Raw genomic sequence first — 24,497 nt, forward strand, 5'->3', positions numbered from 1 at the left:
CTCCCTTATGAGGAAAGACTGAGGGAGCTGGGTCTCTATAGTTTGGAGGAGATTGAGGGGTGACCTTATTAGTGTATATAAATGTATAAAGGGGGAGTGTCACGAGGATGGAGCCAGGCTCTTCTCAGTGGCAAACAATGATAGGACAAGGGGCAGTGGGTACAAACTGGAACACAAGAGGTTCCACTTAAACCTGAGAAGAAACTTCTTCTCAGTGAGGGTGACAGAACACTGGAACAGGCTGCCCAGGGAGGTTGTGGAGTCTCCTTCTCTGGAGACATTCATAACCTGCCTGGACACATTCCTGTGTAACCTTATCTAGGTGTTCCTGCTCCGGCAGGGGGATTGGACTAGATCTTTTGAGGTCCCTTCCAGTCTCTAGCATACTGTGATACTGTGATAAGCTGCTCTGTGGCTTGGCTTGATCAGTCCCATATGCAGGGGGAAAGACTAGATGTGCTTCCTCCCTCAACCACACATATTCAAATAACTCTGATGCTTTGAATCTGCTGCAAGGCAAGACTCAGAAATGGGTTTGCATTTGCAAACCGTTTTGCAGTGGTTCATGAGCCTGGCATCAGAAGGTGCAGGCTGGTGCTCCTGTACTTCTGTGGAGGCCCATGGTCTGTTGCAGAGGGATACGCTCTTGCATTTGCACCTGAGGATTCAGGGAGGTGTAGGAAGAGATGAGAAAATATATATGGTCATTCTCGGTTCCCTTAGAAAATCCCCATCTTAAGCAGGCCACAGATGATTTAGGTGGCCTCTGCCTGGGGAGAATGTTTAAAAGAACTGGTTTTATTCCAAATCTGAACAAAAAGTTGTTATAGTAGGTCTTTTTTAGTGCAGGAGGGGGGTTCAAAGCAATTGCTCTCCAGAGATCCTCCATTACCCTTTCTGTAGCCTCATGGGGTTTTGTCTGGTCCTTTCTTTGCCCCTTTCTCATCCGGGACAGCTGTAGGAAAGGCAGGAAGCCCCCGAGCCGTATCTCCTCAGATGCCCAAGACAGTCCCCGAGCTGCAGCACTCCGAGTGCTCGTCCACACCCTTTCTTGCCCAGAGAGTAACCAGTCACCTCTTGCTTTTCCAGCGAGCAGGAGCTGCCAACCCGCACCGCCTTGGAAGAGAAGGTGAGAGCTGCCAGCTCTGTCATCATGGGTATCGATCAGATCCTTGTCACACCAGCTGGGGAGGGGATGGATTTTGAGGAAGCAGATGTGCACGTGAGACCGAAGCAGGCAAACAGTGTCCACTGGTCACTGCTGCTCACAGAGGTGGGAACTGCATGTTGCCCAACTGTTGGAGCTTTTGTTTTGCTGGGTCAGGCATCTCCTCTTATCCTTGTTGCAGTGAAATCACACCTCTTAAAGCAGTTTTGGGGTTTTCCCACTGCTTTGGCACAGTGCTCAGCAGCTGTAGCTTGAAAAGGGAAAAGCAGTGGAGGTTGTAGGTAACATCATCTCCATCCTCATCTCCCCTGAGCTGAGAGTGTGTCCTCTGTTAGGATCCTGCTAACTGAGTCCAAATAGCATCTCATTTCTGCCAGTCTGATACAGTGATACGATTTGAGGCTAGCTGAACCTGCAAAGATATTTGTTCTCAAGGAATATTCCTCTTAGAAATGCTTTCTCTACATTAAGCCTGAGTGTCTCTTCATTTTTACCAGTGCTGCTTTAAATACTATGGGTTGAAATAATCAGTTCCTGCATGCACCTGTGGATTATTCCTATCCCCAGTGTGAAGTCTTTGTGTAGAAGTTCAAAGATAAAGAGAATGAAGTTTTGTGGTTTTAGGAGGTATCTTCTGGGGCTTTTTTTCTTGAATTTCTCCTGTATTCTTCCCCCTTGCACCAGCAAAAACAGCAGGAAATTGAACGTGTGGACAAGTGGCTAAAGATGCTGAAGAAATGGAGCAAATACAGAACCAGTGACAAGGTAAGGAGGAAAAGAAAGAGCATGTGTCTGGCGGGTGGGGAGTGCATCCTTCCGATGAGTCAGGCTTTGAAAAATTGATACAGAAATCAGAGATCACAGGTAGAATTAGGCAATATTTTCCAGTTGGTGTGTAATATTTTAATTCTTTCCTTGAAGTTGCTGGGGGAAAAGACAAGGAAAAAGTCCTCTTCTGACAAGCATAGTTTAAAAAATGGTTTCCTGCATGTTGCTAGCACGTTTGCACTTCTGCTTCCCTGTGCACAGCAGAGATGGTTGTGTGCCTAGCTGGGTCCTTTTCCTGTGGGAGCAGGGGGCATTGCATGCTGCAGGTTGTATTGCATGCTGCAGGTTGTTTCTGTCTCCACCACCTGGGAATGGCATGGGAGATGTGACCTATGAAGTTCAGCTGATGTTCCTCATATGTTGTTTTTTCTAGGACATCACCTACATCTTGTATTTTGCTTCTAGCTGTGCCTAAGAAGCTGCTTAGGTGTTAGATTGTGTGCACCCATCTGTGGAAATCAAGGATGGAGAAATCAACCTTGTGTCTCAGCTTTTGTGTTCAAAAGAGACTGCACCAAACACTATTGCAAAACTATGTTAGTTTTAATAAATAACATTTGTAATACATTCCAATTATAAATCTATTGAAACAGAAAACCCTTGAACTTAACAACAGGACCCATGTTGGGTAGGGGGAGGAGCATTATGCCTGACCTGCTCTGCTTATGGCACTCTGCGCAGGAGAGGGCCTTGAAGCCCGGAGCCACCATGTTGCCGTGGCCTTTGCAGCATTCTTGTTTGGCAGGAGGAGCAGGATGTTTGGCTCTATTGCTTCGAGGACCTGTTGAGAGTCCTCTGGAAAGACTTGACCTCAGTTGAAAAGTTGTGCAGAGGATATCTGCATAGCTGCAGGGGGCACATTGAGCAGAGTATCCCCCTCAGCTGGCCATCCAGAGTGATGTCAGGTTCAGCCAACCAAAGACCAGCTGCAGTCTTGTCCTTTTTTTAAAAACAAAACAAAAACAACCCCTTATCTTCATTTTACAGCAGGGGTGGGGTAGAGGTGGGCTTAGGATTTTATAATCCTTCTGTTCGTTTCAGAGTCATTCTAATTGTTTTTTGTTCATCAGTGCTCCTCCACAGGCAAAAAGGGCTCTCCCATGGCTTTTGTTTTCCTAATTAGAAGTTAGCACTAGCTGGTCAATGGCCTTCTGGGTAAACACCAAATTCCAGCAGAGTGCAGGGAACTCCTTGAAGTCCTGGAGGACATTTGGGATGGGTAATGAGTATTTTTAACACACCTGGGCTTCCATGGGTCAGTTGGTGAGGACGGTGTGGAGTAGCAGTGATCCCCATCTGTCTTTTGGATTTACCCTCATAACTAGTGGGTGTTAAGCACACTGCAGCCAATGTTGATCAGGTCTGCTGAATGGCAAGGGGCTAACAAGTGGGTTTTGAAGGTCTTTAACTCAGAAAATCACAGAGCTCTTGTGATGGAATAAATGACACTATTTATAACAGCCCGTAAATGGTTGATGGCTCTTGGGCACAGACATGTTATTGTCACCATGTTAGGGGACTGGAAGTGGCTGTCTCCTCCTCCCAGCAAACAGAGAAGCAGCAGTTGCCCCAAGCAGGGAAGAAGCAGTCTGGTGACCCCAGGGAGTAGAAAGGAGTTTCAGTCCCATCCAGCCTGCAAGTGCAGGCAGGAAGCTCTGTGCATTGGAGCAGCCATGTAGTGTTAAGTGCAAAAACCCTGACAGGCACAAAAAGAGTACCTCAAACAATAATAAAATCAGGTTGTATCTTTCATATCCTTCACCTGGATGTGCAGGTGACCTCTTGTGTCAGGAGCATGTAAGTTGCTCAAGGATTCCTGCTGCCATGCAGCTCAGACATGGCATTTCAAGGACCTTATGCTGAGAGCACAGTCATGCCCTTCAGATGGTTATGAGTTCTTTTTCTAGCTAAAGTAAATGTGACAAACTCTTGATCTGTTTTTTTCTGATGCACAGTGGGTTGGTTTTGTTCCTTCTCTGAGCACTCACGCTGTCATGTTTGCATTGCATATTTCCTTCAGGTTTGTTTTTGCCACTTTCTGATGTGAAGAAAGCCTGAGTGTCACAAGACAGCAGCTTGTGTTATTTTAATAAAGACTAGGATGTCATCCTTTAAAAAACCACCAAACCTCTTACTGAAGGCAGGAGCCTTCCCTTCGTTAATTTTGATAGACTGCACTGTATTAGAAGGGAAAAGAATCTTGTTGCAGGAACCCCAGACAGTTTCACAGGGAAGCTGCCTTGACTTTGACTCTGCTAAAGGGATGTAGAAACCCATCTTATTTTGCAGCCTGGGACTTCGTAGACTTCAGGGGCAACCTTTTGAGTTCCAGTTAATGTGCTGGAGCTGGCAGACGTCTTGACCATATCAAGTGCTTGATGAAGAGAGACTCCTGGCTTATCAAACAGGCTGTCATGTTTTGCAGTGTCTTAATACCTAATCAGGGCTTAGGTTGTTGTTTCAGCTTCTGTGTTATGAAATGTCAGCAGGGAGGGAGGTTGTGTACCCAGTGTACACTGGCCCCAGAGCAACAACCCATCAGCAGGCCAGGAAGCAGCTTTTTCATACCCCTGGTGTAAGCCATTGCCAGAGAGCAAAAGGTTTTGCTTTCTGTTCCCCTACCTGCTGCCAGTGTGCATCCCTGCATGATGCTCACTGCAGCCTGAGTGTTGTGGCCGTCACAGACTGTAGGAAATAAGGCTGAAAGAAAGAGGAGGGCCTTTTGCAGTTCATAAAACAGCATGTCCCGGCTATGCTTAAAATAATTTCTGGCATAATCTATTTAAGGAAGAGTAACAAATAGGATTATCTTAACTGAAGCAGTGCTCTGGGGTCCCTTATGCTCATCATCACATCAGATCTATCTTCATCTCTGTTTTAGATACGTTTTGTAATGATCTGATTTAATTTCAGTAGCAACAGCTACAGAAAGTGACATCAGCACAATTCCTTGTATGGATGAGGTTAGACTGATGCAGTGGTGCCTTTTCCTGGCTGTACTTCCACAAGGGAAGGGGTACAAAAATAAAGGGGGCTATGCAAGCACCACACTGCTTTGCAGAGTTACAGTACATGAAACCTGCAACAAGGAAGTGCTACGCTGCGTAATTCAGGGTTCAGTACAGCGAGGCTCAGGTGGTCTGTATCTTCTTCACTGCTGTTTTAAACCTGAGTTCAAATCCAACCTGACTCTGCTTGGGAAGATTAAGAAACGGTTGGTGTCATGTAAGAATCTACACAGTCAAGGCGGCACAGCTCTGTAGAGAAAAAAAGAGTCTGTGCTGCATGCTCTCCAGTAGTGGGGTAATTTATTCATTGTAGCCCTGAAGTAAGTGGATTTAAGCCAGAAGTATCAGTCTTAGGAAGAGGATATGATCTCTGCATCATTTGCAAGCTGCTTCTTGCTGTTTGTGGGCCATGTGGGATGGGACCTTTAAAGAGAGCAATGTCTTTGGGCAGAGTTGCCTGGTTTTTAGGCAAAGCCTGTCTTTGTGCACAGGGGTGGCCTTGTCTCTGCTGAGGTCACAGGAGTGCAGGGCACTTAATCCAGTGCATGCCAGCAAAGTGGTTTAGGATGAATTGGGGATCTGTGTGCACTCACACAGGCCCCCAAGAGTAAATAATCTGGCAGTGCTGGGGATAGCTAGCAGACATTTGTCATGGCAGGGTCAGCTGAAGTCAGGTCTCCTGCTCGCAAATGCCATGGGAAAGAAAAGGAATTGCACCTGGGAGCTGCAGGGTGACTGCTGCTGTCCTTTGCCATTTTGGAAAGGCAGGTAGCATTTTCCACTCCCCCAGAGGTAGCCCTGGTAATAAATATATATGCCTATACATCAACTTTAGGATTTAAATTTGCCCCTGCTTTGTGGCTGAAGCTCCTGCAGATCTGCTGGCACCCCATCTGGCATAGCCAAGGCTCCAGCTGCAGGGGAACAACAGCTGAGTTGGGAGCAAGCATTATCCGTACAAAAAGAAAACCCTGTGCAGTGAAGTCCAGGCTGCCACTTGTCTTGCACAGTCACATTATCAGTGGCTTTGTGGTACAAAAAAGAAGTCCTCTTCTCTGGAGTGGTGGTAGTGGTGAAGGTTTTCACAGCTCAGCTCCTCTGGCACATGACTGGTGGAGAAAGCGAAGGAGTCCTTCCTCTCCAGAAGGATTGCTCTTTGAACCATTTGTGAGATAGGATGATGTCTGTTCTTTAATGCCATGTGTTGGTCTGTTAGTCTGCATGGGCCATGGTCTAGGTGCTCTTTTACCATCTGTAAGGGCTGAGAGGTTTATAACAGACAGAAGATGGTGACCTTAAGGGTTGGGGTTTTATTTTTCTCACATAGAGCAGGAGTTGCCATCACCTGCTGCCTTCTCTCTTGTCAGTTCATCCCAGCGTAAATGTGGCTTTTAATGATAACTTCCCTGTTTCCCTTCAAGTTTCATGATGAAGGAAAATTGCTCATTTTTCCTCCACATGACTAACAGCTCTGAGGTTTTATCACTTTCACGTCTGGAGGTGGTGAGAGGAGGAAAGCCCCTGGATAAATAACAGGGAGGCATTTCAGTTCAGTTTCATCTTGGCATGTTCTGTGTCTTCCTTGTTCCTGCCACACTTGTGGGGAATATCATTGGAGACATTCATTATATGGCAGTGAGGATTGCACTCATTAAAAAACAATACCAGCTCTGGGGTTCAAACCATGATTGTTTTCTTCCTACAGAGCTGAGCATCATCTTCTACCTTGGCAGCTGTCAGTTGGCTTCTCATAATGCACTGGAAATAAAGAATTTCCTTCTGAATCGGTGTTCATATCTGAGTTGGTACATATTCCACTTTCTCGATCCCATCTCAGCTTTTGCTTCACAAAGTCACAAGCACTTGCAGGAGCCAGGTTTTTGTGGGCACCTTACCATTACTGCTTTGAGTATGTGTTTCATATAGCCCAGTTGCTTTGTGTCTCCTGATGCATTGCATTTACTTCTCCCTGATTTGGTGAATGGGACATCAGGGAATGGGAATCTTTTGTTTGTCTCTTGGTCTTTCAGCCATGGGAATGAAACTCTTCTGCATGGCATGAAGGTTTGCTATCCTGCAGAAACACCTCCTTGTGTGAGCTTGGATGAGCAGGAGTGACTCCCCTGGGTGTGCATACAGTGAATAAGTGATGTCCCACTTAAAACATGAGGTGCTGTTGAATAAAATGGTAGCGTTCCATGGGCACATCATAGTAATGAGATGCTTTTTAGTGGGCAGCTCTTATTTGGTGTATACAGAGGGGAGGGCAGCATTTGGCAAAGGATTTCCATAGGGTATGGTCCTGGGTATGCACTGGACCTTCAAAGCAGGTGCTAAGCAACACCTGGGGCAGAGCAAGCATTTAGCAAGTGCTGAGAATGATGGTTTAAATGTTAAATGTTCTTTACACTCACACAATCAGGATACATTATACTGACGCTTTCTGTGTCAGCAGAAATATTGAAATATTTACCATAATGGGGTGGAAAGGTGTTCTAGCACACATTTAACTCTTCTAGAACTACATGGTGGTCTTGGCATTTATTGCATAGCTAAGTTATATATTTATTTTGACTGGGATGGTGGTGTTATTTCTTTGCTGTCCCCATCCTATCTATTTGAACCCTACCCCCTGTCTTATCTCATACTAAACCTGTGAGACAAGAGCTGTCATTGGTGTCTTTCAATCGGTTAGGTGCATTGCAGAACAAGGAGCATGGGTGTGTGCATGGGTCTGTGCTCTCAGAGGCTCTGAGCCTAGGTGGGTTGAGAGCACAGTACTATGTCCAGAGGATCTTCTGCTAGGATCTTGATGCTTCCTTATAAGTTGCAGCCCTTCTCTTGCATCAGCCTGAAGTGCATAAAATAGAGCACCCTAAAGGAAAAAAGGAGGGATGTGGGAGCAGGTTGATTGCATTTGTACCAGGGCAATGCCAAGCCAGCTGATTGCCTGGTTGGGCACTGCCCTGCTCAAGCCCAAGCTCATTCCCATGAATCCTCTGTCCCCTCTCAATGAGTTGTCTAGTCCTGTGGATCACCATGTTGCAATGTAAATCTCCTCCACAGCTGGAGCTTGGGCATGTGCAGCAGGGACTTCAGCATACTTCCAGGTCCTCAGGAACCTGGGGTGCCACAGTTGGCTTTATAGTGCAGCTGCAAGGCATTTCGTGGGTAGGATGAATGAAAGAGTGGAGAGTATTCAGAAATAAGGCTTTTTTCTTTTTTTTATGAAGCTTTTTCTTTTAATGGGAGAAGTCAGGGATGGAACAAAAGCTCTTTTTTCTGTTTCCCTTTGGAAGTTTAATGGTCTATTTAGAGAGAGAGAGGGCTTTATGGCAAGAAAAAAGGACAGAGGCATCTGTGAGATGAAGTGAATATGTGGAGGCAGGAGAAGGGGACGCATGCATGTTTGTCCCTAATCCCCCCTCCTGGTCTGAAGAGTACCCTGCACGTTCCGGGGAGTGCCCTTGGTGTAGCCGACAGTCTCCTTGTTGCTTGTCAAGCTGTGAGAGTTGCTGTAGACTCATCCTTGTGGCTGTCATAAGGGCTCTCCTTTCCAAAGAGAAATGTATTTTTTTTCCCCAGTCACTGAGGATCCAGGTGCCAACAGCCATGGAAGCTCAAATCAAAAGTTTCAAAGCCAAGGGTGCTGTGTCTGGTCTTTGGGAAGGAGTCTGGGTGCATGCTGGTGTGCACAGAATATGATCACGGTGAAGCACCTGAGATGTCTCCACGTATATATGGGGTGGTCTGTTTCCAGCTCTTCCAGTAAGGTTAAAAGTGTAAGACGTGGCTTGATTTTGACTGAGTAGGTATCTTTGGATGCAGGTGCTCAGCTCATCTGTTAGGTTGGAGAGGCCCTCTTTGCACCAGTGCAATCAGAGGAAGTGATTGGTTGGGATGTCCCCTCAGATGGCTGATGGTCTGTAGCAGCAAACCAAGGAGTAAATGTGTTTGGCCATCAGCAGGACCACCTAATCTTGCATGTTTCCCTCTGCACAGATGTGCCGGCGAGTGTACAAAGGGATCCCACTTCAGGTGCGAGGCCAGGTCTGGTCACTTCTGCTGGATGTTGAGAAGATGAAGAAGGAGAACGAGGGAAAATATGAGGTACGGGCTATTACTGGCAAAAAAAAATGGGAGCAAGGTGATGGGGAGGCTGGTTTGGTGGCACTTCACCAGCAGGGGCAAGTGGGACCCATGGTGGATGCAGGCATCTCCATCTCCACTTGCACGGGCAGGAGGGAAATGGGATTTCCTACAGGTACCGTTTGGGGAACACCCAGCCCTTGCACCCTCCTTCACACAGCAGCAGCGTGTTGAGCAATGTACACTGTGTGCTGGTGGTGGGGCCTGATCCATCTGTGAACTGCTGCGACCTTGAGAAGGAAAGGTTTAAAATTAGTGACGACTGAAAATGCAAAGGGTATAAACGTTTTAACCACATGTGTATATTAAGCTGCTGCTTTCCCTAATATGCTGCTTCCATTTATTCTGCTGCTAGTTGTGAGCAAAGCTGCTGTCAGTGTTACTACATCCGCAGGGAAAAGGGAGGGGAAGATTAGGAAAGGAACGGCTCATATCACTCCAGGGATCTTGGGGAACTGTGGAGTAGCCACAAGTACTCTGAAGTGGGTAGGTGCTGGACGGAGGTACCCAAACTGCTCCGTGTGCTTGAAACCTTCACTTGGGGCATTTTGAAATGGGCAGAAAGGCCAAAAGCCTTAAACCAGCTGGCAATGGGGCATCAGTCAAGAAACCCTATTAAGGGTTGGGTAAGGGCGGGTCTTGCAAGCTTTGGAGGGGGATTACTGAGCACAGGGTCCTGGCTTACAATTTAGGTGTGCAGCTGGAAGTTAGCTGGCAGCATTGGAAGAACTTGGATTGAAATGGTTTATCTTCTATCTTCAATATTTTCATAAGTGTCTTGAAAGTTTCTATTAAAAATCACTCTTAAAATCAAATAGAAATAATTTTTCTATTAAAAATCACTTATTTTCTCTGCAGATAGGATAAAAGCCTGCCTTGCATTGCTTCCTACCAGAGCACTGCATGCTGTAGGCTTAGATTCCTTGGTACAAAAGAAGCAATTTCTGTAGTGTGTATTGAACAAGAACTTGAATGATGGGACTTCCTGTATTTTGCTATTTTGGGGGGAGCATATCAGCTCCTTTACTCTGCCTTTTTCCATAGGCAGTGTGTGGAACCCCTTGGTTGATAATTAACTTATTTTCCAAACTTGTGTTACTATTTAGCTTGCACCAGGTATCCAAGCGAAGATAAGGCTGTTGTGGAGCCATTTGCCTGTCAGAGGCAGGAGGCTGAGTGCTACTTTCCTGCAGGTGTTCCTAAAAATCCCTGCCTATTAAGCAGGATGATGCTAACGTTAATTATAGTTAGTCAAGCATAGATGTTAATAGCGAGATGCCACTTGGGGGGAGTCATGTGCCAGGGGCTTGGCGAAGGTGCGCTGGGCTTACGGTAATAAGCAGAGATAAGAAAGCTCTCCCAGCATGCAGATTCTTATCGTGGTCCCTCCCTTGAAGCTGTGCTGTGCAGGCAGCAATAAGTCCAAACAAATGAAAGTCATAAGGAGTTTATCTGTGCTCCGGAGGGGTCTGTAATAAACAGGAGCTTCAAGCCTAATAGGCTTTGCTGGAAGCAAACCCCCTACAAGCTCATCTTAATCTACTTCTTTGATGCCACCTGCTATCAGTAATTAGCTCTTCCCGAATTTCCTCCAGAAGAGGCTTAGTGCAGGTCCTGGATGAGGAGGTTTGCTTTCAGGAAGGGACTAAGTGTCAGTTCCAGCTCTGTGTCCTGGAGGGGCTGGTCCCAAGGTCACTCCCTTTCTCTTTGGCTGTGAACCGTGGCACAAAAGCCTGACTTCTGCATGCTCCTGCAGTTTTGAGTGTGCCACCTGGCACACACCGGGTGTTTTATCTTTTTTTATGCTCCCCACTGCAGAGATATTGTCCCCTGCGCTTGGGCTGGCGGAGGAGCTACTTTTCCAGCCACGTGGGATACCTTGCCCTCTGTGACCATGCTGCCTCTAGAGTGATGCAATTAAAAAGCCAGCTCCAGTTGCTTCCACAGTGCATCTTTTCCCAGCTGTCCTCCAAGTCCTCTCCATGCAAGTCTCCAAGTCTTCCTCAAAGCCATGGCGGCTCAGTTGTCCCTGATGCTTCAGGAGCCTGGAGGCTACTATGGGACGTGCCACACTTGGTTTTAATGTGGATGTGATGTTCTGCCTCCCTAGGTTGTATAGCCACAACTGAGAGGGCTTGAGGATAGCTGGGAAGATGGCAGGAGTAATATGCTGGCCATGGGGCAGAGCAGAGGCATCCTGGCTATCTGCTGCTTTATAAAAAGTCTCTGGGATGGCACCTCCAGCTTCCCAGCCTGTGCTGTGCCACCAGCTTGCAGCCCTAATGAGCTCAGCAGAGGATCTGTAGAGTCCCCAGGTTACTTAAGGGGAAAAAAAGGAGAACAACCCATCCTGGGCTTCTTGTTTATCGTCTGCAGAATGGTAAACAAGCGTTCTGGGTGTATGGAGATGACAAAGTGCAACCTACCTGCAATTCAGCTATTCAGAATCACTGCTATTGAGGTGCACTGATTTAAAAAAGGCCCAGAGTAGGATTTTTTTTACAATCTTTGGGAGGTTTCTGTGTTGCTTTGGCAGGCAAAACAAGAGGGCCTTTAGCAGGGAAATTTGAATTGAAGTGATGCAGTGCATATGAATAGTCATCTTGTCTCAGGTATTCTGCCTGCTTTATAGAGAGCAGGGAGCTGTAAGATGCAGAGAGCATGGGATTTACATCAGGGAAGTGATGTTGTTAATAAAATCTTCATTTCATTGTCACTTTTATCCTCCCTTGTCTTGTGCAGGCAATAATTCAAAGTAGTCTGTGCACTGTTGCTCATCCATACAGCTGCTTTCAGGGCTGGAGTTAATATTCCCAAGATGCTGTGGCTGCCCCGTGTTGGCTGTACTGGATACATCTGGGTACTAATGACCTTTTGATGTTCCCCAGAGCTGATGTGGTCATCCTGGGAGGTCAACAGCAGCCTGGAAGCACTCTGTATCAGGCTGACAAGCAAGGGCGGTAGCTGCTGGAACAGATGATTAAGTATCTATGCAGATGTGCTATTTTCTGTCTCCTGTGTGAGCAAGGATGGGTCCTGATCCTGGGCTCAAGGCAAGCTGGGCTTGATGCTCATCTCTGCTGCCCCCATCCTGCTGGTGGATCTCAGGCTGCCTGAAGACAGTCACAAAATGTATTTTATTAATGCAGCTAACTTGGAGGAGGTATAGTGACCCTGGAGAGATATTAAAAGGGGGCATAATCACCAGTGTTATCTAAAGGCTGTGAGATGAGATGCTTGATAATAGCAAAATGGTCCTTGCCTGCATGTGCAGGGCTGAGCAGTGGGTTACAAATGAGACTGCAGCAGGATTTGTCCATGGATCATCTTCAACTTGGGACACTAAGGGTGCAGTTGGTTGAAATGGGCTTAGCTTTGGTTTGAATTTCCTTTTTTTGCAGTGGACTTCAGTCCTTTATCTCTGTGATGCTTCCTTAAATGATTAGTCAGCATCACAGGGAACATGGGGATTCTTGGCTTTGAGTTTAGCTTCTGTTCTGGACTCTTACTTACCATTTGCACCAGTCCAAGAGAATACCCCAAAACTACTTTCCTAGGGGAAGCTTCTTAACCCTAAGAGGATTCTATTCTGCAGTTGGAAAGCACTTCATAGAGCCCATCATAACAGTTTAGATTTTATTATAGCTGAGCCTCTGAAAAGTTCAGGGACTTGGTGCATACATCTGTGTTGGTTCCTTAAAGCAGTGTATCATTCCTTAAGCACCAGCAGAGGTCTTAATGCTTTAAGGCAGCCAGACTGGGTACCACAAAGAAATCAAATAAATGAGAGCAGAATTTATTGTAAAGATTATTTTAGATTCTGAAAACTTTGCATTGGAAGATGGGCAATGGCTGGATTGTGAGTGTGGGGTTGTCCCCTTCTCACTGAGCCAGCAGCACACCCGAGGGGCTGGGGGTTCACCTCTGGACTGCAGATTGTTGCTCAGTGCAAGATGGCAGCATCCCCAAGTGGCTCTGTGATACCTCTGTGCAGCTCACACACTCCTCCTCTAGGAAGCATGGCTTCTCGCTGCATGGAGGGACAGAGACATGGGCTGAAATGGTGCCTGACTCCTTCTTTCTGTCTGCCCCTCTCCCAGCAAATGAAAGAGCAAGCAAAGAGTTTTTCGTCAGAAATCAAGCAGATAGATTTGGACGTTAACCGCACCTTCCGAAACCACATCATGTTTCGGGATCGCTATGGAGTGAAGTGAGTATGGGAAGCTTCAGAGCAAGTGGGTGTGCATGGGATGAGCTGGATGGGGCAGTAAGCAGCCTCCTGGCTTGTGGTGGCCACCAGTACCCTGGCTCAGAGTAGCTCACAGGAGAGCAAAGCAATTTCTGCCTGCTCCACAAACCATCAGCACATGATACGAGCCACAGATGTTGGGATTCTGATTCTGTCTCTGGAAAGGTCCACGCTGGACCGTTTTCAACCTCAGTTCTTGAGCCAAGCATCAGCCTGTTGTGGTGCCTTGTTCCCCAAGGTGCTAGGGTTGCAGTTGTAGAGGACTTGGTTAGGGATGGCTGGGATGACAGGGTGCGTCCTTCAGGAGTTGGGTGGGATGGGGTGGACTTGGCTTCCACAACATATGGGGTTGAAGAGGTTTAACAGAGTGGCTTTATCACCTGTCTAGGACAAAGGCTGCACTCTGTAGCTATATGGTGATGTCTCCTTCAGCAAGGAGGGAAAGGAGAAAGCAACCTACTAATAAAATGGTGTCAGTGCTTTCCTCCAGGATGTATAACACTTGATGCTTGCTTGATTGCAAGTCTGTTAAAATCCCACCACCACTCCAAACCCAAAGGTTTGTTGAACACAGTGTGTTTAGGTACATGCACGTCTCTCCAGGAGACCTGGTAATGGAGCAGACTGGTTCAGCCCTACTCCATGGGTCTGCTGATAACTCCCACCTGAAGGAAGAGGTGCCGTCCCACATGCCCATCAAGGTGCTTTTTGGTTCTGTGAGCCCTGCTCCTTGCAAAAGGCATAAGTGCCAGCTGGCTGGGTGTTTTCACAGCTTTTGCTCTCTGTGTTTATGTGTTGGTGTACAGATAAATTTGGAGACCTCGTGCTCAGGTGTTTTAATATCTTTCTTTCTCCACAGGCAGCAGGCACTCTTCCATGTCCTATCAGCATACTCAGTCTATAACACCGTAAGTAGTAAGTTAGTCCCTTTGAAGTGAATAGTGTTGTGCTTTTTATATATATGTATATATAAATATTAAAAAAGGTTTATATATATTTTTTTATATGTGCATTCATGTATATTTATTTGTGTGTGTATGTCTGTGCACCCCCACACTTAGCCAGTGGTAAGTCCAAGTTTAAGTCCTAATACCGGTTTGTACAGACAGCTGCAAGACTCACAAGCAGCACAAGACTTCACAATAAGTTCATTTTGTCATCTGGTAAATGATGTCTGGCAGATGCATTTTGGTTGAGTCTCAGCAAAGGGGATTGCCCTTTGGCTTTGCAGCAAGACTAACCTCCTGGCTGAAAGTCCATCAAGTTCTCACTTCTTGCCATATACTGAATTTATTGCAGCAAACCAGTCATTTTTAGCTGAAGGGCACAGTCAGAATGAGACTAAATTAGCAGCTGAACTTACTGTCTCCATCTCCAGGAGGGCACAGTTACCCCATAAGGCACAAAAGATGCTCAGTGGGGGTAGTTAAGGAAAGAAAGATCCCACCTTCCCTCATACCAGATAAATGCTTACCAGATTTGTTTATTCTTTAATTACTTCAGTGCTCATGTGGCTGAAGGAATCCCAAACAGAATTGAAGCCACATGCTCTTTGTCATCCCATTCCCTATTCTTTGAAGTAGCTGAAGGCACCTCTTATGTTGAGATTTCTGTCCCTCACCTTCCAGGCTTGAGCAGGGCTGGAGAGGGGAGTGGCATGGTGGGGGGCATTGCCTGCTAGAGTTAGTCTGGAGGAAGGGCACCAAAATGGTCAAGAGTACCAGAACACCTCTCACATGGAGAAAGGATGAGAGTTGGGGTTGTTCAGCCTGGATAAGAGAAAACTCTCCAGGGGGAGACTATTTTAGCCTTTCAGTATAGAAGGGGGTCGTATAAGAAAGGTGGAAAGACTTTTTACCAGGGCCTCTAGTGACATGGCAAGGGGCAACATTTTTAAACCAAAAGATGATAGGTTTAGATTGGACATAAGGAAGACGTTTTTTACAGTGAGTGTGGTGAGGCACTGGCACAGGTCGCCCAGAGAAGCTGTGGCTGCTCCATCTCTGGCAGTGTTCAAGGCCAGGTTGGATGGGGCTTTGAGCAACCTGGTCTAGTGGAAGGTGTCCTTGCCCATGGCAGGGGGTTGGACTAGATGTTCTTCAAAGGTCCCTTCCAACCCTAGCCACTTTATGAGACATTAACATGGTAGATGCTGCAGACATATGGGAGCTGTGAATCTGAGCATAAACAATAAAGACCTTAAAGTGAGACAGAGGAGAGGGAAACACAGACAGCCTGACCTGCTTCTGCAGGTTTAGCATCCTGGTGGGGTCTGACAGCATGGCAGCATGTGTGCCCCTTTTGGCTCTTGCAGGAAGTGAGCTACTGCCAAGGGATGAGCCAGATCGCAGCCATTCTCCTGATGTACTTAAACGAAGAGGATGCATTTTGGGCACTGGCACAGCTGCTGACCAATCAGCGTCACGCCATGCATGGTAAGGCTGGGGTGGGATGCAGATGGGGGCTCTTGCAGTGGGAGGGAAGGCTGTTTGGGTTGGTCAGTAGCATACATACTTGTTTAAAATGGGTAAGACTTGGTTACGTGCTGATGTAACCCGATTACGGAGCTGAACTTCACTCTTGGAGACAGACAAGTTCATCAGAGAAAAATGTGGTTTATCAGCACTGAGCTTTAGTGCTCAGTAATTGCTTTCACAGAGGTGCTGTCTTCCCTCCCAAGTGCAGTCAGTTAACTGAAGGTTGCAGGTTTTTAAAGTCGCACAGAAGTACATGTAAGAGCATCATGTAATGCTCTGTTTCTAGCACGTCAGAGCCATGTACCCCTGTGTTTTTATGAAGATATGATTCCACCAAATGTACTGAATTATTTCAGACACATTAAAGATCCTTTTGTCTTACTTGTGGTTAGCAGTAATCTATGCACAGAAGGTTATTTTATCACCGGAGAGCTAAGCCTTATGGCTTGTATAGCTCCAGGCAGTCTTAAATGCATGTCCTACTAGATTATGTAGTGTTGCACAAGCTTTTGTTCAAACATCAGCTTTTCCCTGAACCTTGGTAAGCATCAAGATTCATTGAGAGAGTTCTTGACCAAGCCAAGTCTCAGGTGGAGTGGTGAGTGAGTCTGCTCTGCTGGGGTTAGTGCTGAGAGTGCTGTTGCCTGTGTGGAATGGATTGAAGGGTGGGCTCTGGAGGGATGCAGGGGAGGTAGCTGGGTGCACTGTAGTCCTGCTGACTTCAACTGGCAGTGCAGGGGATGAGTTTCTAGAAAATCAGGCTGCCCCCATTACTACTCCAGAGCCTTTCTGATTATTTTTTATTTCTCCTATCTTTTCTCATTAGGTTTTTTCATTCCTGGGTTCCCGAAGCTTCAGAGATTCCAGGCTCACCACGAGCAGATTTTAAGCAAGATGGTTCCCAAACTGAAGAAGCACATGGTATATTTTTGCTATCCCATGCTAATAATCTCGTTTTAATGCTAGAGCAATTAGTGTAATGTTCTGCCAGGGATATGCACTGCTGAACATATTTCTAACCCTGTAGGACTGCTTCAGCTGGAAAGAGGCAAATGTTTATTAAATGGGATGCCTGAATCTTGGTTATCATTTGCTTGCTGGTCATCATGAGTGTAGGAACTGCTAAAATCTAACAGCTTCTTTCAGAAAGCCAGGCAGGAAGGCTCACAGAGCCTGCAGCAAAAGGAGCTGTTTTGTACAGCAGCAAGGCTGGGCTATGTTCTTATACCAGATGAAAAGCCCAAAGGGTGATGCTGGGCTTAATTCAAGAATTGTTAGCCCCAAGTGATTGCATTTAACAGGTTTGCTGTTATTTAAAGGCAGGAGGGGTGTAAGATTTGCTGTGTGTTTTGTTGCTTGGGCATGTCCAGTTGTTTTTCTGTCTGGCAGATGGTAGGAGCCCATTTGGTGTCTGGAAGAGCATTTGCAGGAGACATCAACTGCAGTTTTAATGTCTAGGCTACTATTTTGCAACACCTGCTTCCTTTTCTTTTTCCCCTTCCCCACCCTCTTGCATTTGCTGTAGACAGTTGGTATTCAGTGGCCAGACTCCTGAAGGTTTCTTATGCTCCCAAGGGGTTTGGAGGTCCCGCTTCAGGGAAAGCTGTTTATATTGCCATCATCTGCAGCAGCTCTTGCTGTGTGCTGCAAATGAGCTGGCCCTGTCTATAAGAGTGAAACAGAGTCAGGACAGGTTTTCACCTAATTACACCCTTGGGGAGGATGAGCAAGGAGGACGGAAATAACTCTCTGAAAGCTGCTTGTGCCTCCTGGTTTCCAAAAGGCTCCCCAGGCTTGCAGGTGCCCAACACTAGCCAAAGCAAAGACCAGAGATGGGCGTTAATCCCCTAAGCTTCTTTTTCTTCCCATCCTCACTGCCTTGCTGGCTTTGCAGGAGCAGTCACATCAACTTTATGCACTTGCAGGGCACTGTGCATCCCAGCGCCAGCTGTGCCCTGCCATCAGCTATGCCAGAAAAAGCAGAGCTGTGTGTGGGTGCTGTGCTGGGTCTCAGACAGGGATGGAAAAGTGATAGACCAGGGTGGTGATGGTGAGGTTTTAAAGTTTTCCTTAGTCTGCCAGGCTATCCTGCTCCTGCAGCAGCCATGGCATGCTAGCAAAGCTGGCTTGACTCTGCTGGTCTGGATTTACCTGTGGAATACTTGGGGTTAATCATTTTTGTGGTGCTCAAAGAGGCTCAGATGGGAATTGCTATGGAAACAAAAAAGATAAGTCTGCAAGGAGTGCATGGTTTGGGTTCGTGGAAGTGTTTTATAATTCCCTGGAGCAGGTAAAAGTCAGAGAAGGCTTCTAGGAATCCCTCTCCAAAGTTGTGGCTGAAATCTGGCCACATCAAGGATCAGAGCAGGGCTTCAACACCGGTATTTGAAGCAGGGGCTTTGTTGGAAGACAGACTGCAGACAGATCCTGCACCTAGACCCCAGCTTTAATAAAGCAGCCAGCCAGCCTCCCCCAAAGCCCTGCGAGTTGCTTGAACCTTCAGCAGCCAGCCTGGTGGAACGCCTGCTTCTCTTTGCTATCTCCTCCTAGGACAAGGAGCAGATGACTACAGGGATTTACACAACCAAGTGGTTCCTGCAGTGTTTCATCGACCGGGTGAGGATGCTTTTGGGTTGTTTGCTGCCCTGCTGCTTGCACGCATGGTTAATCTGCCTGTTTTTATAAAAAGTATCATAATTTGAAGAAAGTGTTGGTATTTTGTAAGGTGGGATATTGTGCACACTCATAAGGCAGAAACTTTAATAAGGGAGAAGTTAAAAATAACTGAATGTCACTGATGGCAAGCCAGTTCATGCTGCCTCATCACAAGAGGTCACTGGGAGAAGGCTCGGCAGCAGCAGTATAAGCTGCAAACTTGGGAGAGATCTTGCCCACTGGCGTTGGTGCAAAGGCAATTAACCTCACTTTGGCCCTGGAAACAACATAGGGAGATGAAGAGCTGGAGGCACAAACCTCAACAAATAGCACTGCAGCAATTGCAGGCAAAGGAGCGGACTGGGCACTGGAGACACATGAAAGTGTGAGAAAATTGCTCTAATTTGTCCAGAGCTAATTTGCCAGTCCTGAGCCAAGACTAATTTATTTTTAGGGGCACTCTCGTGCTTGCACACTTAAAAGCAGTATCCAGGCTTGCTCATGTTTATGATGTCTGTGTGTCCCCAGGCTAAGTTTTCTGCTGCCCCATCTCCTGTAAAACAGTGGATGACCTTTTCCCCTTGAGAAGGAATTCACTGGTTCACAGTCTGTCCCTAAACGCTGTATAAAGTGCAAAAGTTCCTTAACTGCAGTAATGTGGTAAAAGAGCTGTGATGGCCGGTCATGCCAGACTCTGGAGAGTAAGCACATCATCCTGAATTTGAACTTGGATGTCACAGTGGGACTAGTATTAATTTTTGTGTTGGTAGATGCCTTGAATCTTTGTTGGGAGGTGATGGGCTGCTCCATCATTAGTTCAGCCCTGTTTGTAAGGTTGGGTCTGGGTGCAAATGAAAGACTCTTGCAGAGGTTTGTCTAGAAGGCATAAATAATCCTGTATATAAGGAAGACCACTTCTCTAGGCAGCAAAGGAGTGGATTTTTAATTTTTTTTAAATGCTCAGTGAAGCACTTGGGCCTTCAGACCTATCCCATAAATAGCTCTTCATCTGTATGGGTGTTATAGATGCATACAGGAGTGGCTTTGTGCACTTGCAAGGCTGTGTAGGCAAACCCATGTGCCAGCATGCCTGTGTAGAAACTTTCTCCTTTTTTCTGCATTCGTGGATGGATTGTAAGTACCTTTCCAGCCACCCAAGGGTATTGGCTTCAAGGCAAAACCATAGCTGATGAAAGAGGTTTTTGTGTTGCAGGTGAATCCTGGTCATCCAGTGCCTTGCCCTGCTGTGTGTTTTGGTGCAAGGAGACATAGTGATGCCAGCAACCTCTCTACAATCGTTCAGTCAATCAGTGCTAACATGTGTGATGCTAATGAACTGGTTTTATGTTTGAAACAGACCCCGTTCACCCTCACCTTGCGGCTGTGGGATATCTACATCCTAGAAGGAGAGAGGGTGCTGACGGCCATGGCTTACACCATACTCAAACTGCACAAAAGTAAGGTCCTAGCAGAGTGCGTCTCATATGGCAGAAGTGGCTCTGTGCTAGGCCACCCTTATGCTGTTGACCCAGAAAGCCTTGCTGGCCACTACGAGCTTGTTTGGTGCCCTGTGCTGGCCACAAAAAAGGACAGTCCCATGATGATGCTCTGGGGAGGAAATGAGTTGCCACAGGGGTTGAAATGCTGTGCTTCATGCACAGCAAACCCCAGCTGAAACACTCCCAGCTGCCTCTTTCTGCATGCTGCGCCCCACACCTTTTATTACCATGGGTTTAGGGACAATACAGACAAAAACCCATCTGTCTGCAAAGCTCTGTGGCAGTTCAGCTGAAAAGGCTGTAAAGGGAGAAATAAATCCATTTAATATGCTTCTAAAATGACCAAAACCTGGTTTTCTTACATAACATTAAGATTGTGATGTTTCTACATAGAGATCTTTGGGACTTTGAACCCCTCTGCTCCCATAAGCTAGCAGTCTTGCTTTTTCACCTTGTTAGATCTTTAATCTGGGACAGGAGAGATGCTGATACATGCTAGAAATCTTTGGGCCAGTGATCTATGCGACTGCATGTGTTGGCTTCTGCAAACACCCATCCTGCTCTTTCTTCAGTTGAGTGAATAACAAGCTATCAAGAAATAATACATCTTCAAGTATCCCATTTGTTTGCAAAGACTGGGAAACTACCATGCAGGCAGAAGGAGAGAAATAATCTCTCCTTCCTAAGGAATGTGTGATGTGGATTGGCATCCCTGCCTGCATCCCATCCCTTGCTGCATCTGAAGTAGTTCAGCATCTCTGCCTGCATCCCTGCCTGGTGGCTGTTCAGTCTGATGCTCCGGGTCTATCTCATGGAGCTTTTCCTCCTCCTAGAGGTATTGCTGAGAACTGGCAGAAATGGCCTAAAATGTGCACGCTGGTCAGCATAGGTCCCAGCCATTGCTGAGCTACTGCCCAGAAGTGGCACAGGTGTGTAAATGTCGGCAATCCTGAGTAACAGCGGGAAGGTAGGAGAGAGGCAGAAACGTTCCAGCTGTCCCACCTCGTAGTGGGAACAGCAGCAGAATCCCAGATAAAACCAAAGCACTGCAGCCCACTCTTTGCCCATGCCACTGCCATTCCTCCTGTCTGCTGCCCCCAGAACGCTTGCTGAAGATGACGCTGGAAGACTTACGGGAGTTTCTGCAGGAGAAAATCGCCTCTTCCCTGCAGTACGAGGATGATGCAGTCATCGAGCAACTGCAGGTGTCCATGACTGAACTGCGCAAGATGAAATGTGACCTCCCCCCGCCAGGTGGGTAGCAGGGAAAGGTGGGCAACCCAGGGGCAATGGTTGGTGGTACCTGTGTCCCTTGAGCACCAGAGCACTCCTCTGGTGTGATGCTCTGGGAGCTGGGGCAGCTCAGAAGGGCTGGCATCCACTATGTGCACTGCCTCCCCCGCAGCCAGGGCATGACAGGTGCAAAAATGAACTGATGCATAATTTGGGTTTTATTTTATCTTCTCTTGCATCTGATGCAGCAAAGCCTGAGGAGTTCCCACGGAAACCCCTGGGTCTAGAACTCTCCCTCAACCCAGTACCCATGAAGGGCAACGTGGCAGCCAATGGCCAGAATGGCCGGGTGGGCGAGCATCCTGTGGACAGGGAACCGCATCCCCACAGAGCTCCCGAGGCTCCAGGAGAGATGGTGGCAGAGGTGAGGACTGCCACCCACCAAGGCAGTGAAGCAGCTGAAGTGACAGACATCCACTTGGATCCTTCTGGCGGGGGGTCACTGGGAGAGGAGAGTCAGGTGGAGCCCACGGGGGACGGACAGACACAGGCTCTTTTGAAGGCAAGTGAGATGCAGGCCCATCATCACCTCTTGCCCACAGCCCTGCCTCTGGAGCATACTCCTCTCACTCCCGTGTGTGCCACAGTGGACCATGAGTTGGTTTCCCTCCCCACCCCTGCTGAGGTCGGCTCCTCAGACTCCTCTCTCCAAAACACATCGAATCCTCCCGACTCCAGCACCACTGAGTTTTCTGCTACGGACCATGCTGTATGGCAGCCAAATCCTCCTGCCCTGCCGGAGGGAGAACAGACATCTTCCTTCTGCAGAGAGAAAGTGCTGGAGGCACCCTATCATTCTCTGCTGGGTGGCTCACAGCATCTCTCCAGTGAGTCTCAGCGTGACAGTTCCCCTGAAAATGAGCACCCTGAGGAGACAGCTGAGAAATGCTGCAGAGCAGCACCACCAGACAAAATGGACTTGAAGCACTTGGCATCCAAAGCTGCATCCATGGGGGAGCTCACCAGCCTGCAGCAGAATGGGCCAGGGAGTACCACCACACACTGGCAGCAGGGGCTGGTGAGCGGCAGCGTGCCCATCTTATCCAGCATCAAGGTGGAGGCAGCAGGGCTGGGTGAGGGCTACCCCTTGCAGCAAGCACTGCCCTCCATGGTGGAGGGGAACAGCCCCTACACTGTTATCAAAACCACCACTCCCCTCCACCTGGCCCATGCAACAGAGCAGGATGTAGCAAACAGGAAGCAGGTGGCACTGCCACTGCCTGAGACTGGATGTCCCCTGCCTGCCACCGCCATGCCACCACCTCTCATGCTGGACCTGGAGGAGGTAGATGCCCAAAAAAGCTTCCAGAAACCATTAAATGCGCTCAAAGCCCCACGACCCCCCCTAAGCCCCAAACCAAAATTACTGCCACGGGTTGCCAAATCCCACTCGGAGAACAATTTCCTTTCCAGCTCTTCTTCCCTGGCGAAGCTACCCAAATCCGTGACGTTTTAGTGCGAAGGGGGGGCAAGAGACAGGAAGCAGGTGCTGGAGCAGCACGCTCGCCCCATTTTCAGAACCCCCCCTTCAGCAGGGCTGTGTCAGGGTGACAGCACAGCAGCCATCGCCTGTTGAGCTGTGCTTTGGTACGAGCACCTGGTGAGAAGATGGAGCAGTGGCCGCCAGCACCAGGAGGCACAAGCAAACTGGGTTTGCATCCTTCTTATGGACAAATTAGACAGCGCTTTCATTTTGTGTTCCTTGAAGCTCCTCAAGCCTCACTGTGTGGGGGGGAGAGAGGCAGGGCTGGTGAATGTGTTGTGTGTTCCCTTATGCTCCTGCCTGCCACAGGTACCCATGGTGCGGAAGCGGGTACAAGGCATAGGAGTCCAGAATGCTTTCTTTAAAAAGCCCAATCAGTACAGCCAACAGCATTGCTTTCAAAGGCCTTTATAGCAATAGATCTTCCAATAGCTTCTTTCCCCAGACCTGCAGTTGTAGGCAACAGCATTTTCAGGCAGGACCATGGTGTCCAGGCAGGACCATGATGTCCTAGCAGGACACAGGCACCCCCCTGCCTACTCTATGCAATTCCACAGCCCAGCTGTAACTGGCTCCAGCTGCAGTGGTGGATGGTGTCCTGGAGGGGAGGTTTAACAGCAGGTAAGTCCCTGGGTGGTCTCCTTGGTGTGACCCTGGTGGAGGACTGTCAGCAGGACAATTCTTTCCTAAGTTTTCAAGGTGACAAGGACAGTGAAGGTTGAGCCTCGGCTCTTGGGCTGAATGGCCTTTCTGCTGCCTTTCCTACTCAGGTCCAGAGGGGGGAGCACGCTTGAGGAAAAGGGGCTATTGCCTTGGGAAACCTGCCTTCATTAGCAAGCTTCTGGAGGTGTGGTAGTGTGTAATCACGGTGCTGAAACTGAAGTCTGCTTTTAACTTTTACTTCACGCAAGTTAAGAGGGTGGAAATGGAATAGGTGCTGGGGAGGGGGAACACATTGCCCACAACCTGATACCAGCACTTCTGGTTTAGTCCACCCGGCAATTAACTACCAAGGAAGGAAATCTGGGCACAGAAGTTTGGAAGATGATGATGTAGAGCATCAATATCTCCACAGCCTGTTGCTGAGGAGATAACGGGATGGGTGCCTCCCATACCACTTGCCCTTCATGTACCAAGTCCTAGTGGCCTGTCCATCCCCTCCCAATCCCAGGGGCTGCTGGACAGCCCAGACCATTGGCTGGAGGTGTACAGGAACCCAAGCTCACCCCACTGAAAGAGCTGCTCCAAATTCCTGTTCCCATTATCTACTTAAGGAAGTTAAATGGAAGCAGTAGGAAGTAAACTAGTCCAGGTATGCAGTATTTGACTCTGCTGTCCAGAAGGAGTGGCTACAGATGTCTGCTTAGGTGGGACTGCAGGTGTGATTCCCATCCCTTCAATGGAGATGTTGGGCTCCTTTAAGTTCTGAGACTTTGAAAACCTTTTTATCTCACAGGCTGCTTCAGTAACATAGCCTGACCTGAAGCCTACCTGGAAGCCCTGCACAAAACTGCCATTAAATTACTTTGTGGGGTTTATCAGTTTAGGGGGCATTTTTTATTAGCAGCAGGGGTAGCATTGAAAGGAGCACCCTACCTTTGGCTGTAACCAGCCAGACACAGCACCCTCAGCTTCTGTTAAACCCCTGCTCTGTCAAGAGACCCCGTCTTCTGCCGAGTCTCCAACCT

The 24,497-nt window shown here is 47.7% G+C and overlaps 1 protein-coding gene across 6 annotated transcripts in view; it reads left to right on the forward strand.

Annotated features, from left to right (window-relative positions):
* Window positions 1–23,305, forward strand: part of LOC133226544 (uncharacterized) — a 78,520-nt gene extending 55,215 nt beyond the window's left edge. For all 6 annotated transcript variants that reach the window (XM_061380198.1, XM_061380200.1, XM_061380201.1 and 3 more), the window contains 11 exons: window positions 1,090–1,129; window positions 1,853–1,933; window positions 9,007–9,114; window positions 13,254–13,363; window positions 14,262–14,310; window positions 15,717–15,837; window positions 16,706–16,800; window positions 18,430–18,495; window positions 19,892–19,991; window positions 21,135–21,287; window positions 21,515–23,305. In XM_061380198.1, coding sequence (XP_061236182.1) covers window positions 1,090–1,129; window positions 1,853–1,933; window positions 9,007–9,114; window positions 13,254–13,363; window positions 14,262–14,310; window positions 15,717–15,837; window positions 16,706–16,800; window positions 18,430–18,495; window positions 19,892–19,991; window positions 21,135–21,287; window positions 21,515–22,782 — 2,191 coding nt within the window. In that variant the 3' untranslated portion in view covers window positions 22,783–23,305. The remainder of the gene's footprint in view (window positions 1–1,089; window positions 1,130–1,852; window positions 1,934–9,006; window positions 9,115–13,253; window positions 13,364–14,261; window positions 14,311–15,716; window positions 15,838–16,705; window positions 16,801–18,429; window positions 18,496–19,891; window positions 19,992–21,134; window positions 21,288–21,514) is intronic.
* The last annotated feature ends 1,192 nt before the right edge of the window (window positions 23,306–24,497 follow it).

This window comes from Neopsephotus bourkii, unplaced genomic scaffold (assembly GCF_033783945.1).
Source record: "Neopsephotus bourkii isolate Nb327-2 ecotype Australia unplaced genomic scaffold, CSIRO-AGI_Nbou_v1 NB_1792, whole genome shotgun sequence".
In the NCBI taxonomy this organism is placed as follows: domain Eukaryota; kingdom Metazoa; phylum Chordata; class Aves; order Psittaciformes; family Psittacidae; genus Neopsephotus; species Neopsephotus bourkii.